This window comes from Bombus bifarius, unplaced genomic scaffold (genome assembly GCF_011952205.1).
Source record: "Bombus bifarius isolate JDL3187 unplaced genomic scaffold, Bbif_JDL3187 scf7180000008140, whole genome shotgun sequence".
Classification (NCBI taxonomy): Eukaryota; Metazoa; Arthropoda; class Insecta; order Hymenoptera; family Apidae; genus Bombus; species Bombus bifarius.
Genome location: NW_022884468.1, coordinates 2151767 through 2173272, shown reverse-complemented (window position 1 = coordinate 2173272; position 21506 = coordinate 2151767). Strand labels below are relative to the sequence as shown.

At 34.2% G+C, this 21506-nt stretch overlaps 1 protein-coding gene across 3 annotated transcripts in view; it reads right to left on the bottom strand.

The window, feature by feature from the left end:
* The window catches only part of LOC117208551, a 76311-nt gene that overhangs the window by 5385 nt on the left and 49420 nt on the right, over window positions 1–21506 (bottom strand). For all 3 annotated transcript variants that reach the window (XM_033449765.1, XM_033449767.1, XM_033449766.1), the window contains one exon: window positions 4042–4079. In XM_033449765.1, the coding sequence (XP_033305656.1) occupies window positions 4042–4079 (38 nt within the window). The remainder of the gene's footprint in view (window positions 1–4041; window positions 4080–21506) is intronic.

The following is a 21506-nucleotide window of genomic DNA, read 5'->3' as shown; positions in this document are numbered from 1 at the left end:
GCTTGAACTAATGTGATGATTGAAGGTAGTCAAGTGGTTGCAAGTTAGCGTGTTGATGCAGTTACGTAGAAACAGTGATTGAAAAGCGTAAATACAATGATTAGAGAGTACGAAGAGTTGCTACAGCTGAGTAAATGTGTTGAAATAATATTTTAATTCCGTTACAAACAAACCTTTTCTTTCCCTTACAATTAATCTAATATCAAATGAAAGAAAATTCTATTCATAGTACGACAATTATTTGGATTAACAAATGCTTGCAAGTGTATTTGATTTCACGTCTTAAATGATAGATTTGTTTAAATAGACGTAATTTAATTTTCGTAGAGCTGAAATATAGGTATTTCATAATACGTTCATCGGACGATGAATTAACATTTTTCTGACACGATTTGCGCAGGGGATAATTGAATTTCCAACTTTTTTACTCTTTCATAATTTAAACGAGTTATTGAAAGTCAAATGTCACAATTTTTTAAATCGAACTTATTAAATATGAACAGTATGATCTGTGCGTACGTGTTGACGATCCAATTGAAATTATACAGATTTAAGATAAGATATTTTAGTAAAATATAATACGTTCATTTTATTGTAAGATAATAATTTGCTCATATTCAAGGCAGTATCTTTTAAATCATGCTATATTAAATAATTAAATATTAATCAGAGAAACAAAAAATCAAATAAAATTGTCGATAAACCTTCTAACACAAATCCTTGCTACATTCTTATTATAAAGATCAGTTGGTTTAACATAGTAATATAGCGCAATAAATTGTTTGTTCAATAAAATCTCTCCATTTGATGCCTCTATCTGAGGCATCCAATATTTCTGTTTTAACATATGTATATTATGACATCATTTTATTTCAACATGTAATGCACTAGATAAGCAATCATTCGTTATAAACGGTAATATTAAAAACGACAAATTTATTGCTCGCTACGATAGAACATATTTCCTCAGATACGATAAGGAAGTACATACTGTTACGTGTAAGAACATAAATAAAGTTACAAGATTTCAGATGGGTAGCGAACGAACCAAGTTATAAATCAATGAAGCACAGAACATTTTCCGGCAAACGGACGTTAACATATGCGCGCTGCTTTTTTACGAATGACCTCCGAGGCGAATATTGCATCAAGATTTGTAGACAACGAACACCTTTTGCCCTCGTAAATGAAAGTGATAGATGAGCTGTTATGTCGCGTAAGAAGAGATGATCACGATTCTGAATAAATACTTCTGACCGTGATCACGATGGAAGAAAATGTCGCGGTAAATTATTTAGATACGATCAACCGGCCATTCTAATTAACACAATCGTATTTTTCATTAACACGTTGAATACAGCGGTGAACACCGGTGACCTACATTTTGCGACTAAACTGAGATAAATTTTATGTAGTAAAAGATTTTTAACGATGTACGTAACTTCGGTGATATTGTCAGAGAAAAAGGTACACAAATACAGTATGGTATTTGGCAAAAGTTAAATGTTATGCTGCGCTATATTTCATTTTATTGCGTTTGCTATGGTAAAATATATAAAATTTGTGTGGCAGTTAACGTATTAAGGAAGCGAGTTCTTTGTACGCTATTATCGTAGAACCTATTTATTTGGAACCAAAAGTAACATGGCAAAATGGAAACTTTTTATAGATACTTATAAAATAACTTGCTATTTCTATACACACAAATATATATAACTATATATTTCTACATAAGATCTCCATCAAAGATAAAGTATTATTAATAGTAAAAAAATCCTAAGATTTCTGACCGCGAGTGTACATCCTGCACAACTTGGCACAGATATCTTCATATTTGTTATATATTTTGACACGTTTATGTTGCATAAATATCCACGGTCTGATGATTACATTAAATGCGATAAACGCTCAGCGCGAGTAAAACTTTACGTCACTATAGCCATTACTTTACACGAATCGAGGAAAAGGATATCGTAACGAATATTTTTCTGACGTTTTATCAAGAAAAAACGTGTAATAAGATCTAACGTATGAGAAGTATAATCAGCAAAGCGTTTTATATATCGTTTTTTAAAGAGAATTCACAAGAAGTATTTGCTATATATCTTTCTTGTTTTTATTTACAATTAAGCAGCGTAGAAAGGCAACGAAGTAACGCAAGTGAAAGGGTTGTTTGGCTGAAAGAGATCAAAATCATGACAAATCTCCCCTGTATCCTCAGCCAACGATCTTAGACACAGGACACCAGAAGATGGATTGTTGCATCGGCTGACCGCAAAAGAAAGAAAAGGAGCTGTTATTAACACGCGATTACAGAACGCGAATTAATCTTGCGGCTCGTTCGTAACAGCAACACAACGCACCGATGATTATTATATTAAGTCAACGTTTGTATGCGGGGAATCCAATTAGCTGCAACGTCCTATCCTCCCTCTCCTCGGTATAAATTATATGTGTATTAAGGGCAATCAGTCTACCGAGCTGTAGGCTATAGGATAGATGATACAACGTGCGCTAGAGATACAATCGTAGCGTAAAGAAACATGGAAGCTTTATTGCACAGGTGCAACAGACGGGAAAGTATCGCACAAATCCTCTAGCGAAATCCGTTTCGACGCCTCAGCTGATCGTGGGATATCGACCTATGACGTTTCGGTCCCATTCCGGATCAAAATGATCGGCACGTTGCAATAATGATTGATTGAGTTCTGGTAAAGCTGGTCTTTTCGTTTCTAGAAATCAAGCTGACGTTTCGTATTATACTTATTTCTTATATTACTCACTCGACGATTCATTAAAATTCCATCATTTGCACTTTGATCTAAATACAAGAGCAAATATAGTATTTCACAAAATCTATTTATTTCACGGAATCTTTATTGCAGAGTGTAGTTTCTTGTTGTAAAAAAAATCGACAGAATACGTAATATGTTGGAAAAAAATTTTCTTGACCGTTCCTCACAGAAACTTGTGAAGCTAAATCATTTGCCTTTTAAAGAATGAAATATGAAGTTGAGAAAACAAAAGGTATATTCCCTATTTATCATCTGCGAATCTTTTCCAAATTTTATCTTCTATGAACATATTTGTTAACTATTTACAAATATCTACGCCATTACATTTCACATATATCTGTGAACCTGTGAAAAATGTTTATTAAACTATTTGGGTCTAATGGTTTTCTAATGATAACAATTTTTCAGCTTGTAAAATATTTCATTCGGTGTGAACATTTCCTATAAGTGTGCATCAACGCGTCAAATTTATGAGTGCCAGGCATCAGTTTCACTTTTATTTTAGTTTGTTTGACAGGAAAGAGTTGCAAGACGATAATCTAAACGCATATTGGCACAGTTATATAAAGAGCTAATGAGTGCGTTTTTAATCGATGTCATTATCTCCTTTCGTAACGAGAGTGACTTTAAATACGCAATGTGCCAAAGAAGAGGTAGAGTGTTCACGATATCTTCTGATTTGATTCATTCGTGGTCGATCTACATAGTTTCTTACTTGTAATTCCAACTGAAAAATACGTCTCACGTAATATAGCAGACTCATAAATCTTGGTATTTATATCACGCAATACGTCAATAACGTAATATGAAATTTTTAATGCAATGCTGGAATATAGCGAATATAGCGTTTGATACGAAGCATGAATCATATTATTTTATTGCAAGACAAACGAAAGCGAGACAATGTACAAATCATCAACGATACTCTGTGCGATATACGATAATCTATTTCATTAAGTGTAATTTATTAAGAAACAAAATAGTTTCCTTTGCTGTTTCATTGATCGTTGGTTTATTGATATTATTTTAATGGAATATAAAAGCGTGAAATCATAATGAAACACGCTAACGCGAGTCATTTTACGCGAAATTGTTCAAACGGCAAGGGGCAATCGTATTTTATAAATTGACATGCAATAAATAATAAACGAGCATCGCAATCCATGAAATAAATCAAGTCGCTGACTTTCTACACGTTCTGTTAAAAAGATAAAAAACCTGTGTTTTCTTTCTAGCCTTTTCTTACCTCGTGTTCAATAGCGTCTGCAGGAACTGGCGCTCCATCTGAAACAAAGAATAAGTTCTTGTAAGATACAAAAAGCATTTATGATAGGGTAGTTAATTAAGAAATGTCGTCATTAAGATAGTATTTATTATACAGATATATGTATAATATATATATTATGAATATGCAATAGATTGCAGAAAATGTATGATGTATAGGTTCTCAGGTATCCTGAAGTTTCCGCGGTTTTTGCTATATATTCGACTTGTCTCATGTATATTTGAGGAATTATACAAACATGGTTGGATATATTCCATAGTGTATTTTTCTCTTGTTTTATTCAGTAGATATTAGACATCAGCGATAAAAACGGAAAAACAGTACAAGCTAAGAAGTACAATCATAAATTGTATTAACTGGATATTCAAGTTTTGTTACATTTCCCACATTGCCTAATTTATTTCTAGCCGATATTCTCTCTTCCTGTTCGCTTGTTAATTTTAGAAAAAGCGTTATAGAAAAATAATTTAGGGAATAGAATTATATCGAATATTCCTTTTAGAATCTTTCCGACATTCAATCATCTATCTAAATTTTATTTGAATCAGTTAAACACAAAACGACAGGAAGGCTTACCATTATCGTTCGATCATACGCAAATCTGTTGATTAATCCGCTAATAGGCACGATCAGGAAATTACTCATCTAATAAGGGTTAAATTGAATACCGGAATGGCCGTTGATAAATGATCGTCCCCTCGCTGTTCAAGGCATACTGAGGCGCTCCTTGAAATTTTCAATCGAGTAACAACGAAGCTGCCTGAGAATGATAAATGCGACCGGTCCAACGATCTACATAAAGGCCGAAGACGATTATTACCAACACATTGCGACGCATTTTATACAATTTTCATGCCTAAAATTATGCTTGTAACAACAGTTTTTTCGCACCTTATAAAATGTTTAAATCTGTCATAATCATAACGCGTTTGCGCGTAACATGCAAATTGCATTCTGGTTGCAGTGTACGCGCAATATGGTACTACAAGAATAAATTATGGCATAAAAATGAATAAAAATAAGGAGTTATTAAACGCGTAACAGCAACATTCCTATTTATTGAGACATCTATTAGCCCAGTAGTATATCGCGATACATTAACTGCGCCATTACCGCAGTGGTTAATTAGTGTTTCTAAGAAACATTTCAAAAATAGTCGTTTCCATGCCTATGTTATGTTACAAATAAAATCGAAAAGCACATTCTACCACTTTCTTCATTAGACAAATAATAAATTGCTATAGGTAAAGCTTCGAATGGGTCGGGTTAGAAAGGATTAATTAACGCAGACTGTCCGAGCGAGCAGCTACGACAGTTTTCTTTCATCGTTGTCAGGAGAGAAAGTCAATTACTGCGATGACAAGCCACAAACGTTTAGCGATGACGTAGTACGTCTCGGGAGATCTTCGTGGTACGTGTTCAAAGTTAAAACGCCCGAGCAGTTGCTCCCTTGGCTCAACCTGTCAAGTATAGTTTGAAAGACAAGGCGCTTGGATCACCTCGTACATTTCCTACTTACTTGTCGCTCTGCTTTACATTTTCGAACGCGAATGTCTCCGACGACGCTCACTATTCAAATCAACTTTAAAACAAACTATGCCTACATAGTCAGGCATAATAAACTCCTAATAAACTCCTAATTGATCAAATCCGTTGCATAAAAGAAGAAAGTGCCTCTTGCGACGATAAACGGACATTAATCGTCGTTTTTGTTTGTTACCATGGTTACGTTAGAATGGAAATCGAGATGTTTAATCAAAGCTGAGTAAAACAAACTTACTTATTACAATATCGTTTTTTTATATACGAACGGACAATACATTACAACGAATTTTGGCAAACAAAAAAAGACGTGAAAGGCAAATAAGATGAAAAGGCATCTTAATTTATGCAACGGAATTATAATTGACAATAACATTGCCAATATCAATAATATAAATATAATAGATGACAAAATGTTTAAAACGAGAGTTACGAATACCCACATACACAAGTACAAAAGTTAAATGTTCTCTTATTCGAAATATAGTGCATTAATTACGGTAGATGTATCGATGCAATACTGTAGCGCAAAACATCGTTACAATTTAAATAAAAAGTTCTCTTCGCGTTAATGCGAACACCCCTGTTAAAATAAAGTTAATACATAGCAGACTGAAAAATATAATAAATTTATTACATTCTAAAACATCATTCACTGTACGACTCAGCATGACGCCAGTTATTAATTAATTACACTTAATTGGCTTTTATCCTCTTTATTCGGATAAGTTATCATCATATTAACCGGATAGATATCATAACATTATTCAGAAAAAGATTTCTCAAATAAGGTTGTTAAATCACAGTGTGTTGGTAGTATTTCACCACACCAATTACAGCCACCGCAACGTAATGCGGCATCCGCCAGTAATTTGTTGGACCGATTCTGTGAAATTCTCGTAATTTATTGCAGTGCGTATCATTGATCGCAACGAAAGATGTATCGCGATTCCTGCGTTTAGAAAGACATACGCACCGCAAAGAATGTTCATATATCATTAAGTACACTGACAATTTTAAAGAGTTATTCAAAATATCAACTTAGGACTGTTTACGATTAAATATACAGAAATTAATAATTTATAAAGTACTTTCCTAAATAATAATGAATTAAACAAAGAGAAATATTCTAAAATTATATTTATACGTGTATATATATGTACATATGTATAAATGTATATATATGTACATTTAGATGTGACATTCAGTTTTCCGTTGTGCTGACATTATTCCTTCATACATCTTCCCATGCCCATACCATGGTACAGCTGTGAACTTTAAACATTTAACGTTGTTTCAGCGATACGTACAATAAAATTGCAGTGTTTCATAGTTAGTCAATAATAGGTATGCAATTTTACAGCTGATTAAATTGCTTCGTCAATGATTATCCTAGATATGAATTATTTATCTAGAACATGTCAATGCAAAATAGACTAGCCATCAATATTCATCTATGATTGAAAATTGTGAAAACTTCTACCAGAATATGTATATGTATATAGAACGTTCATAAGAACCTCCTAAGTATATCTTTACCTACGAAAGAAATTACATAAAGACAAGGAATTGTTCTTTTGCAATGTATGGGAAATGCATAAGGAAGGAAAGTTATAATCACTGTATTAATCATTGTTAGAAATTAATTACATTCATTCGCTTTCAAGCAAGGAATGTAGAACGTACCATCGATTTAGCATTCGTACTAGGCTGATAGGTACAAAACGCCGACTCTTAAAAATTTGAAATTGGCAATTCTGAATACCGTGCATTGCAGTTCCTTGCTACGTGGAAGTAGAAGAATCATCGAGATACTCGAATAAATCTTTTTATAACTTTAACCTTCCTACTACAACAAAATATTATAATTTCGATATATTCTACTAACAGAAACATTCTTTTATCAGGAATAAAAATAACTCTTAGTTTCCTAACGCATCAACATAGACGCAACGCTCATTCCACTTGAAACGTTAAAAGAAACGCAAGACTCATTCTACTGAAACGCCGAATGACGCGTATTCCATATTAATCGTACTTTATGTTACACGATGACATAGATACCGATCTTTTAACGCATCGATGTACACCTCCACTTTCTAAAGAACTGTTGCCAGCAACATCTTCACGAGGGAACAATCAACAAGAAGATGTCGAAAGATACGTAATGCCCGCACTGTATTCTTGGGTAATAACGTATGCCTGATGCGACACCGCTTTGCTATACATAGAATATTTCGCTTTCATCGCACGACAGTAGCGGTTATCGAACGCTGATCTGCCTCTTACGCGACCTCGTTCTTCAATGATACTTCTTGAAATCAGCAATAATGAGGATGATCCAGACGAGAATCTGTCCGCTCGTGCTGCGCTTTCAACAGTGTTCACGCCATTGTTTCAACTAAGAACCGGAGATGACGTGTTATTATTGTCTGTAGCTATCGCAATGAATAAAAGGCTGTGTCGTGTGCTTATAATAACTTAATAAGACAAATTGACTGACCTGGAAACTCTCTTCTTTATTTTATATTCTCACGATCATTGATTAAAGAGGACACCGATTGAAGCAGAATCCTCGCTTGGGATAAAAATATGAAAATTTATATTTGTCATTTTTACATATTTTATATTTTCAATGTGTACATACTTTTTGAAAGGAAAGTGCATGTTATTTATACGTAAAATATAAATTCAAATAATATGAACTATATTACCTTCTACAAATTCCATAAATTACTTAATACAGCTATTAAAATGTTTACGCACATTTACAATTATGTAACAGTCAAGAAATATTTTTCACTTGACACATTAGAATAATTATCTTGTAAGACAGTTTCTGAAATTATAAATATTATCCATAAATATTAACAGTATATACATAGTATATACATAATAAGTTTATATATAAGAACATAAGAGATTAATAGCGGAATAAATTTTGTCAATTCTAACGAACAGTTTCTCAATCGAATTCAATTTATTTCCTTATTTTACAATTAAAAACGAAGTTTCTGTATTTTTGGTCGTAGGACTTGATCGTATATTGTCCAGTCTCTGTAGCAGCTGCAACGAAACTGCGCGCGTAAACGCACGTACACGGTACGAATTGATTTGATGGACGAGCAATCAAAGTCGACAGAAAAAATTGCACGCTTACTCGCGGTGTACATCGAAGCGACAACATACCGTTTTCCGTTTCTAGATAACCGGGGCTGCTTTGAAATTGTAATACGCACGCGAACGACATAATCAAATCGCAAATCAGACCGGATTCTTATGACCGCGCGGCACACCACCGACGAGGAAGTGATTACCATCGTTCGAAATACGAACCTCTCTCGTTTCTTTTTTCGCCCTGGGTTGCAATGAGAAAGGACTCGGGATATTACGTACCCAGCTACGAAACCCAAGGAAAATTTGTACCTGAACGATTGGAATTGTGAATTGGGTGCTTCCTACTTTCAGTTCATTTTGAAAAAAAAAAAAAAAGAAAAAAGATCGTTAAAAGCCAACGGCGTTCCCGTATTTGCCGCCTGCTGCCTGTCTAACGAGATCTTTGAGAGACCTTCCTGAGTGATATCTCAGCAATATTTTATCTGGCTGGTGAGCGGCGAAACGACCATACCCGCCCCCTTTAAAGTCGCCAACGAGCGATATTCATGTCACGGGATTAATTAATATATCTACTTGCAGTTAGCACATTAAGTAGAAGGCTATTTTTCGAATGAACGTTTCTCTGTATGGATTCGTAATTGGATGTAGTTCGATCGTAAAGTTTATTCAAAATTTTCTTTGCACCAAGGTTTTCTTCTACCTGTTTATAGTTAATAATTGGTAATGAAAATACATCTTTCGATCTTTATTGCAAACGTGTTCGAAAACCGGCTTATCCATGGTGATGAGGCGAGATTATTGAACGAAGGTAGCTGATATGTAAATGTATGCTATAACTTATACATTTTCTCGTATACGTTTTATTGCATCGTTTGAATTTCTACAGTTAAATAAAACGCATTTGTAGTAAAAAGAAACATGTTTTACACGAAGTAAAACGAAAAATACAAAATAGATATAATTCTTATTTAATGTCAAAATGTCCTAATAATGAATGGCCAGCGATGATGGCTATTGTTAGAGGCTAAAAGTAAATATATTAAAATGATACTTTGAGAAAGGGATATATTATTGATAAAAGAGTAACCTCCTGACTTCAAAGATATAAGATTAGCATCATTTTCTGAGTTAACAATTTGTCTTTTGACGTTAAATTGACACGATGATTAATAACATGATAAATAATCGAATTTGCAATTTCTTTTATCGAAGACAAGAAAATAAAATTGTACATCAGGCACAAGATTATTCGTACCACCAACGAATAATAAAGCAACGTACCTACATATATGGTATACTGCTTTCTTACTTATCGCAAAAATTGACACGTTGCTCTCAATCAAAATCCCTCGCATAAGAAATGGAAATCATGATTTATTATATTCTTTCCCTGTGGTCTTCAAATCCAATCGTTATAATCATGTTCTTATGACCGACTTAGGAAATACGATTTTGCCGCAACAATTATGATTTCCTGCGCTCGAAGGTATGCTCTAACGATATGCGCGTAAATGTTTTATACAGTAGAATACAGGTTGCACTATAAAGTTGTATCTCCGACGTTGCATTGAATGGTGCCACAAAGAACGATCGAATATGCAATAAAGTACTTCCATAAAGGAGTTGCTACGTATTCGCTGGAAACGTTGGTCCCATCAATAATCATTAATGAGACAAGCGCTTTATCGACCCTGTATTCCGAATCAACGATTTCGAAATGTAATTTAGTTGTGAACAGAGTCCCGTCTCGAGTGACGAATCTAACGTATTCCATGAACACTGCCAGGTGCGAGGCTACCTCATTAATTCAAACTATCGTGATCTTCGAGCTTCGCGCAGTTGCTGCGGCGTCCCGAGTAGACGTCACCAACACGAGATGTGGGTAATTGAAAGTACATCGACGATAAAAGAGGCGCGTAACCGTTGTGATAATCTGCATTTATTCACCGAATCGTGGGCGCCGCATCGAGTTTAATTGAACGAGATTCCATTAATCTTCGCCTAAGTAACAGAGATCTTGTTACTGTTACTATCTACCTTTGGTACTTCTTGTTTATTCGTAGCTACTATATCAAAAGTTCGTACGTTTAAATGTGTTCAAAGCATTGCGCTATTTGGTATGTTACGATTATGTATCGAGGTTATCGATACGTGTATGTATATCTTTTATGATGTTTGAATAGGAGAACTATTTGAGATTTAATATTTCACGTCTCGCGGAACGTGTAACGCTCCTGATCGATATATTGCGTGAAATTAATAAACGATCGTAATAAATTCGCATATAGTCCGCAATGAGGTTACAATGTTTTTATTATAAACCTCCTTAACATTGAACACATGGATCTAAAATTTTTCATTTTCACGGTGATTAGACGATATACAGTGCAACTTCGTCTATCTGAACCTGTCGGAGAGGAAACAGTTTATATATAATTGGAGTTCACAGAATAGAAGATCACGTTCAGAGAAATAAATTCAACCAGCAAAAATTCAATTAATCGGGCATTAACTAAAATTTCCTTTTAATATATAGAATTTTTTCATATTTGCGATTCTTCGGGTTTTGCAACGAACAAAGCATAGCATACTATTGATATATACTGATATACAGTAACTCGATGAAAACTCAAAGAATCACAAATACGTCATCGAATACATGCGTCGTAACAAATTCCTGCCTCTTTCACGCGGTCGACAAGTAACGTTAGAAGAAAATCAAACGAATACTATTAACGCGGCAAATTGGCAAATTCGAACTTCGTAGAAACGATATTTCCTAGAGTTCGGTTAGAACAATGGCAAGAAGAACCGCAGAAAGGAAGGCGCATCGATGCGCAACATTAACAGGCCGCGCACGGTATCATGGGAATCACTTGCCACGGAACGTGGGAGTTTGCAGGAGCCACACCTTGTTCGTCGAAGAATCGTATTGAAAAGGACGTTTCGTGAAAAGGCTAGGGAGGAAGAGAGGGGAAAGAGACAGGCGGAACAGGAGGGACGGAGAAAGAATCTCGTCCCTCGAAAATATTTCTCGAGAGTGAAAGCATCCGGCTCGGCCACGGCTCGACACACAGCATCTCGACACAGCACCTCCGGCCACGTATCGTCAGCGCGCAACACGAGGTAGCGATCGTCTCCTAGGGATCGTGACGACTTAAACTTTCGTTTAATTTATCATGGCGTGCGCGGGGGTCCAATCAAGAACTTTCTCTTGAAGGGAAAAATCCAGCCGATCGTACTTCGCCTCTTTCACTACTCGGCGTCTTCTCTCTGTATCTTTCATTGCTTTCATCCGGAAACAGCCGCGGAACGTTTCTACGACGTTATTAACGATACTCGTGGAAGCGGAAAACCTAATATGTACTTTTTCGACAAGTAAACATGATACCTAGTGACGTAAAGTCTTACGAAGTAAATGTTAAAGACGATTTGTAATACTACAAGCTTCATGTTGATATGTATCACTTTAGTAGATTATTATTTAACGAATTATTCGATACATCCTTAGGATTGAATAGTTGAATAGATCAAATAGAATTTACTTCAGAACCCTGATTTACTTAAACACTTCCAGATATAATATTATAAGGTAAATGAAAACATCTGTATTTATTCCGGGTATTTTACTTAACTCATGACAGTAAAAAGTTAAATAAACTATAAATATGCTAAGTTCATAAAAAATCTGATGTTTATGCGTAAACCATATACGCATAGCTTACAACTGTTGTATGTTAATAACAGCTGCAAGTAAAGTAATTTATATAATACTATTTACCGTGAAATCATCAGTTATTCTTTAGTGCAGCAAAACGTAGCCCTGCAGATACAGTTTTGTTCCTTGTTCAATGATTTATGATAACCAACATGGATTATATTTCGTATACGTCCGCATAAACAAGCAACGACAATTTGGTTGGAAACAGGAAACATGTAGATAAAACTAATCGTTTGTTTTCGATTTAGTAATAGCCAGATACTTTCGATACGATAATAAATTTAATTTTCTCTCTTACATACGTAGTTTACTGGTTATTATGCAGAATGCTATGTGTATTAAATAAATAAAATTTATGTTTCTGCACTAGCTACAATAAATGCTTTAATAGATTAAAACACAATCAGAATCTCTCAAACATCGTTGTATCTGAATATTAATAAATGTTACTGTATCTACCGCAAATTAATAGACAGATGCACAATATTAGAATCATGCACCCGTAATAAACAAGAAGTGCATGCATCAGTTTTTGATTACCTAGCAACTTTCTCGGTGCACTCAAATTTAAAATCTGATAAATCGAGCAGATTACATCTACGTTCATGCCCTCATAATTCTTCAAACATCGCCGGTTATCTACGATCAGATGCACCCGGCTTCCGTATCCTTATATGGAAAACAGATCACGATCGATAGGTTGGATAAACGACTTGCAAGGGCTCGCAATCAAGATTTGCCGGTTTCGCAAATTGATTTACAAATAGATTAATAGAACTCCAAATTGCGGAAGCGACTTGTCACATAAGAAACACTTTAATTTCAGTTTTAGAGTTAATATAGCAAACTTTTCGATTGGTACTTTCGACTCTTACAAATAATATAATAATATAATATAATAAAGAATATATGGAAGTGCGGAATTAATAGTATTTCTATTACGGACATTTGATTATAGATATTTAATTATTCTAATTGCTATCATAATATAATTTTTGCGATTTTCAAATATTCTACAGTTTTTATTTTATCTTAAATTTAATACAAAGGTATCTAACACGATTTAACTATTCTACTATATCTTCAAATATTTTTCTCAAAATAATATTTATGATTTTCACGTATTCTCCATATTCTATTTTATTTCAAACTTAAAAAAACAAAGGATTATAGTATTTTATTATAATAGGCGGATAACTTTCTTTGTTAAGGTAATAAATATAAAATGTCCAATAGATGTATCTTTATATGTATACGCACTTGTAAACAACAAGAAACATTGATGACGATGAACACTGAATGTGATGTTACATAGCTATGTTATGAAGGAATCATCAATTTTAAATATGTATAACATAGACTAATTAGTCGCATTAAAAAGATAGGCGTTACATATAGGCGTTCGTATAGGTGTTAATTCGACTTAAATCGCATATTTAAAACTTCTATCGTCGATGCATATTAGACTATAATATCTTTGAATACTGATGAAGTTGAAAAACTCGTTTCTCGCACACACGGTTGTTTAAGATTCGTGTGAAGTCGTGTTGCTCGTATATTTTATTTAATAATGCAGAATCATATACAAAGCTTGCACAGAAGTGGATCAATTACAAGATGAAACTAACACGAAATCGATTGTAGTGTATCGTGTTCGGTGATGTTTCACTTGCTCTCTTTGTCGTTGAGGGAGATTGGCCTTGGCATTACCAGAGTTAATTCCTAGTACTTTCAGTATCAATTGCTCTTATTCCATGTCACTTTCACCATCAGAATTATAAACAAGTTTATTTCGTCGTTTGGAAAATCTCACGAATGTCTTAATATTTTAAACGAATATTTATCTAATCGTGAATTATGAAGTGTAACTTGATAATTATATTTTTAGTAACGTTATGCGTCTAATTAATTATAATTCTGATTTCTTTCAATTTAAGTAATTCAATTCCAATCGCCAATAAATAAATCGATAATATATTCACACGTCCCAGGTTATTTAGCGACGAGTTATGAATATTAGTTTAGATTGAGCAGTCGAATACGGAAAAGCGATGTTCCCCCGTACTTTTGCAAGGAAACTGTGAAATACAAGAATCTTGCGACACTTTCTCTCTAATTAAAGAGCAGGCTAACTTGTCACGCGAGCTATTGATTGCGATTTGGCTTTTTACTGTTAATTTATTGAGGAACGTGGGCATCAAGTAATACCTTATCAAACGAAATATTTCATTGCATTCATTATTGATTCTAATAACAATCTTTCACGACATTAAAAGCCCACGTTTGATCATTACAACTTTAATTAGATATTAGATAACTAGAGCAGAACTAAGTGTATTTAATCTTACCGATCATTATATAAGTAACGAAAGTGTTGGGTATGCTCCTTTATAAACGAGGATGTTAAAAATCAGATATAGATATGATTACAGATTTGATTCTTTTAATTAATACATTTATTGAGCATAAATTAAGTTAGATTTATAAATTACTAACCGATACGTAAAAAGGTTAACTTTCTACATAATTTCATGTTTCAATTTATCTATTAATTAGTACTTTATATATCATTTATTTATTTACAAGTGTTATACCTGTAACACAGTGACGAATTCAACTATACGAGAAATTTTACATATTTCCCTTCTTTTTATATATATAACATAAGACTTAAAAATTGTATCCTTCTAGTTTGAAACATAAACTAAATTAAACTGAACTGATCCATGATATCCGTGTTCTATACGTTTTAATAATAATATACCTATTAAATATGCGATGCACATAAAAAATCCTTCTCACATTACATTTATATCTCAGGAAATTAACCCAATGTTAGCACCGCTTGGGGAGCGTTCAGCACAAAAACCACATAGTTATAATTACAAAAGTGAAAACGCTTTCGTTGCTTTACCATAGACACATATGGTTAGACTATATTAACGTTACTCTTGAGGGATAGATTTCAAAGCAGCTGCCTGGCACACTACCGCAATTTATCACCGAATGGAGATTGACGCCCGTAGAGATTGGCTCGATACAAAGCATCGCCGCAAGTATATACGATCGGTATAATTTTCTCGGAGAACAGTAGAATCTTACAAGAGTCATGATGTTCGTATGACTTTCTCTCCATGCCGTAAGGTGTCTAACTTCCTGGTAACGGACGACCGAGTTATGACAGACGGATTGAATACGATCACGGGGATTCTCAATCTTCTAAATAGTTTTTCTTTCAAGATCATTGGAGATACGATGACTCGAAATTTAAACTTCAAATTATCGCGATACCTATCGGGCACGATCATTACAGGTGATTTCAAACGATTGCTCAGTCATTGATCTAGAGATAGTTTCGATCGTGTATTATCTTGAGAAGTTGATATTGTTGAACCTTCTCAGTACACTAGGAAATTGCTTATTTGCTTAGCTGTCTGTTACGTGAGATATGATTCTTTCGGTAGATAATGTAACAGTTATAATTAGACTGCAAATATTTATGCATTTATGGGAAATTTAAAAATACAAAAATGCATAGAATGATGAACACAGATTGAACGTATGACGTACAAAAATATCGTATTATAACGATATTTGTCTGTGTGTTTCATTTCTTCGATTGTATCAGAATGGAAATTCGCATAAGCATCCGTAGTTTAGTTCCAATTCGGAATCTGTCACGCATTTGATGAGTCAATAAAATGGTAACTCACGTGCACCGTTTAGTATGTGTTATTAATCTGGTATCGTTGCTTTATTATTTTATGTAATTAGTAAATCTTCATTTAACGAATATTAGAGTTAAAATTAAAATAAGAGAAAATACGAATCAGTTGAAAGAAGAGCACAACATCCTTGTTACCATTTTCTTCCTGCAGAGCCACATCTAGAACACTTCGATCGTTGATGCAAGGACGTTTCGATCATTAAGATTCTGTGACAACCAATTAGTCTAGCATATTTATTTTTCCCACGATGATTTCATCCTCCACGGTGAGATTGCAAACAGACACATCTAAGTTAGTGGAACAAACCATTACAGAGTATTTTGTTCCTAATGAAACGACGAAGCTTAATCATTATACAGAACGTAATCAGAAATCAAGATATACATATACACATACATCCCTACCGATAAAAAGATATTCTTAATCGGTAATGTTTCTAACATCTTATCATTTTATAAGGATGTCAACGCGTAACTTTCAAGTGCCAAAGAAAGAACTGCAATAATTCCTTTCCTCGATCACTCAGAATTGACATATTGCGTTTCTTACTTATGACAGATATTTTCATATCGACGTGAAATAAGTCGCTAACAGTGCTACATCGCCTTATTTATGACTTGTCAACACGTAATTCTTTGACTGATTTATAACGCGTGGCTATCCTGTTTTACAAGGCGGCAGCGAATAAAAGAAGTCACAGGTATCTCGTTCCTAGATACAATGATCGCAAGACTTCTTTCAGGTGCTCGCTCCGGGTGTCCAATCTTTGTCGAAGTACCGTTTGCCATTAATGCAATGCACGTGTTTAACGGTAGCGAAACGATTTAGTTATTTGTCATGCCTGCCGGCTTTATTGTAACAACCTGTACCTAGCTTGCTGGCTCGACCATAGAAGCTGACAACCGGAGGGCGATACTGGTTTCCAGATTAGAAGTTCAATGGTCAGCGGCCACTTTACCTAGATGACATTAGGGTTCGTGTGCTCTAATTCTTTGGGCAACTACCAACACGAACGACCATCCCACGCGATAGAAAGTGAACTGACCGATAATCAGTCATTTTCTTTATTACACCGTGCGCACTTGTAAATGTCAGACGACCGATCTTGATTGGCATTGTGCATGGCTATGTGGTACGATGGAATAGTGAGGAAAAATGCGAATAAGTATCGCGATGGTGTGAAGCAACAGCAAACAATATGAGACGAGCAATCAGTCATCCATTTAGAAACTTAAGCAAAATGAAAAATTGACACGGACAAAGGGGTAAAAAGTGAATGTAGCATTGTGTATCGAAGTAGAAGAAATCTAGGTAATTGCATCAGTAAACGTAATTCAATGGAAAAGCAAACATGTAATAGTAAATATTAATGAAATTGCAAATCTTAATCATTTTTCATTATTATTTTTATTTATCTATTTAGAATTATATATTTATTTATCTATTTAGAATAAGTAACGAGATGAATGACTCTACACCGTAGATTTTGTAGAAAATCGCATCACATATATAACTCAAACGAACCCACAGAGATTTTGTCGCAGACATAAGAATTTCCAATCTTATAAAATTTCAATCACGTACAATATTTTCATGAAAGTTTTCAATGGTAAATGTTTAAATACTTTCATGGGCGTTTGTATGTTCTAAGTACCATTTCAAATTCATATCTTATTCGCTCAAAACAGAGAATGGAATACAACAAATAGAAACTACAATACTGTCAAAAAAGTAGTTTAATTTATAGTCGAATATAAAGTCCTCGAGATTTCAAAGCGGAAAGGGGTATACATTGAAAACGATAGCAACAAAACTTTCGTAATTATATGTGAGTATTGCATTGTCATCTTTCCTCATAAATCCTAATAATTTATACCTAACATTTATATTTTCCTGTACGAAACTCCAGGCGTTAACAGGGTTTCTCATTAGCGTGTTTCATTAGGTTACACGTGACCACCAAAAAGAAATACGACACCTAGCCTCGTGTCAACAAATGGGTGCAGCTGACAGACAATCTTATTCGTTGAAGTTGAATGATCGGCGTAGGTGGTGTATTCTAGCTACTTGATAGGTGGGCGCCAAAGAATGTGCGAGTGCATAAGAGTGCGTGAGCGTTTCTATCGTTTCTTACTGCAGGATAATGTATGCAGTATGCGTGCCAAGGCTCACGAGTCACGCGTGATTCTTACGATCACGTGATGATTCCAACGGCTGATCATCGTTCCAAACCATTCATACTCAACCTCGCACATCGTGATTTATTAGATATCTGTCTTTAACGCTATGGCTAGTTTTGCATAAACATAACTTTCATGTGAAAAATCAATAAAATATGTAGATTGTAAATAGTCTGAGAATAAATAACTCTCCCAAAGTGAATTTTATTGAAAATTGAATACCACTGTATCATTTCATTCTTGCAGATGCCAGTATTTCGTTTCATATATGTATATTAGTTGTTTAAAATCAATTTCGCCAAGTCATACAATTAATAATAAAATGATGCATGCCAAAAATAAACGAGTGCCCAGATACTTCTGACTGGTAACGTAACTATGTACATCATGAATTAATAACTATCACTTACACAACGACATTACTATCCGCGTTATCAGTTGCCATGATATTAAACCATATATTTTCGACGAAGTTCCCATCGTCCTTGTCAATTCTTCGGTGAAACAGATGAAAATAATTTTCACGATTTTTACCGTTCATGACACTGTACTGAACGCGTTGGCCCGAAGGTTTGTACACTTCGTTGTTTTTAGTCAAGTTAATAATTTAGTACGAGATATACGATCTTTTATTACACGAGAACATTAACATTGCCAGAGGTCTTTCCCGGATGTAATCTTTTACCTATTGGTTTATTTCTCATTCAATAAAATTCAAGCAGTACCAAGGACGTTATTCCGGTACAAATTGCAAAGCATGAATCTCTGGTTCGCGAGCTTATTAATATTAGTCTACTTTCTTACACGTCGATCGAAAGCGTGCAATTTGTTCGTTCGGCATCAATCACTCTGGCATCGGGACAAAGCGGTTTCCGCAATGCTTTTGCTATACTGCTTTGAACAATATCGAGAGTGTTAAACATTCGTACGTTCGCCATTGTGGGCCTCGCTGCACGGTATATATGCAAATTTGCAGAAAACCGGTCGCGATTTGCAACACGTCAGGCTTGTCATTATTTAAGGAATAATATTGCAATAACAAAGGTATCTGTCAGCATTGCTGTTTCGTTCTTTCTCCGCGGCGAAGTGATTTTTCAATTCTTTAAGTTTTTACATGTTCGATAAATTACACGCGTCGTTGGTGATAAAGGAACTTGTTAATTTCCATCGTTCTTTCAGTTCTTTGTCGTACTCATGTTGCTTACACGACTGAGCTATTCGTACAAAGTGTATCATTTGATTTTAAAATATCAAAGGATTGAAAAATTGTTTCTACAATCCTGTCGTATGACCTACATACATGGCTTGGACACATTAATGTTTTGCATTTTGTATTATAAAAGAATATGTAGGTACAGAATTTCTCTCGTGTACTATTTTAAAACATGTCGTGTTGAATAACTATACACGTGTATTTCACATTTATTCATTTTATGTCTATAATATTTCATTAACGAATAATATTGCAGCAGGCTTTTGATTAAGAATTTAATTTATATTAACCTGTCCATTTTATAGAAGTAATTAATGATGGATTTTATTATTCTTGGAAGTAAACAAATTGCAAAGCCAAGTAATGTACAATCGAGGGGAGTAAATAGAATGAAAATTGTCATCGTTAATAATATATTATCATAAGATATTAAGGTTCCTCCTATGTATCTTATAAAGAATACAAAAAGCTTTCTCTTGTATATAATATAGTTATTCAACATATTTTAATAAAGTAAGCAATGTACAAGTGATAAGTGAATGAATAACACTCATTTCTCACTTGCTTGAAAATACCACTTATTGACATGAACGTAATGTCGTGTAACTCATATTTCAAAGTGTATTTGCAATTACATTGCTTTTAACATTATGCTTTCGAGAAATAATCACTGTATCGAATGACTTAAGAGACTGATGTTATAATATCTATGTATTTATCCTTACTTTGCTCTACTATTTTCAATTCTGATACTCCTTAAAATTAATTATTATCAATGAAAAATAGATTTTCCTACGTAACTGCACAAACCAATTGATCAGCAAATATATTTAATCGTACAAGTACTTTTATACAAATCATTTTTTCATATACAGAGTCTCCTATTAACTTTGTTCGTTTCAAGTATCTCCATTTTGTTTCCAATATTGTCCTTAATTAAAATATCGTATTTACCATATCAAAACTCAAGAAAATTGAAATTTCATATTCTATTATGACATCTTTGGTCTTTTTTTTTAGAATTTATAATATCTTTACTCGCAATAATTTCATAACTATGATATATGAACCCGTTTCTCGCTGGCATTCCAATATAGTGAATGATCGTACTGGTAATTGGAAGACATAAATAGTACATGTATGAAACTATCATAGCACGTGGTAGTCATGGATACGTAAACTACGTAGAATAAGGAAGAGCATTGGAGAAATGTTAAAAAGTGTATGATTTACACTACCGTTACTTAATATTTATCGATGGGGGCTTATATAATTTATTTTTCTTTTATCGATTAATTAATGCATTAAAATCTAATTTATTAAATGCATCCTCGCTCGTAGACTTCATTTGTCGATTAAATCGATTTGTATTAAAATTGGGCGAAAATAAGCTAATTTGTCTTGCGTAACTTAATTAGATGATAGTCTACCAGCGGTCTTGTTTCCGTTTTATCTTTTCATCGCGCGATGTATACCTTGTTTCGAACAACGCGCACGGCGCAAATTAATGCACTTTCACAGCGTTCACGGTGTGAGCTTTCTGCGTGAAGTAGAAAGTCCGTAATCACTCGAAACAATCGCGAGATTGTGTGCCATCAGATACGGCGATATTTGACAAACGAGCTGCCAAAATTACCGGCAAAACAAGCATCGATCGATGCTGGTAATCAATTTCGAATCGGATCAGAGCTGTTGAAAGTCTCCAAAAAGACCTCCACTAGATATAAACGTCTATTACATTCCTCAAATAACGATAAGATCGCGCAATTCGTGTTAAAGTAGTTGCCCGTATAGATTGGATTTTAGAGAATGCGTTAAGTATCGGCTATCGGATATCTTAAAAGTACCGTAATATTTTTCTATAGCTGTTTGATCATAAATCAGTTGCAATAGTTATGCAAGGTGGTGTATTAGAGTTATCTTAT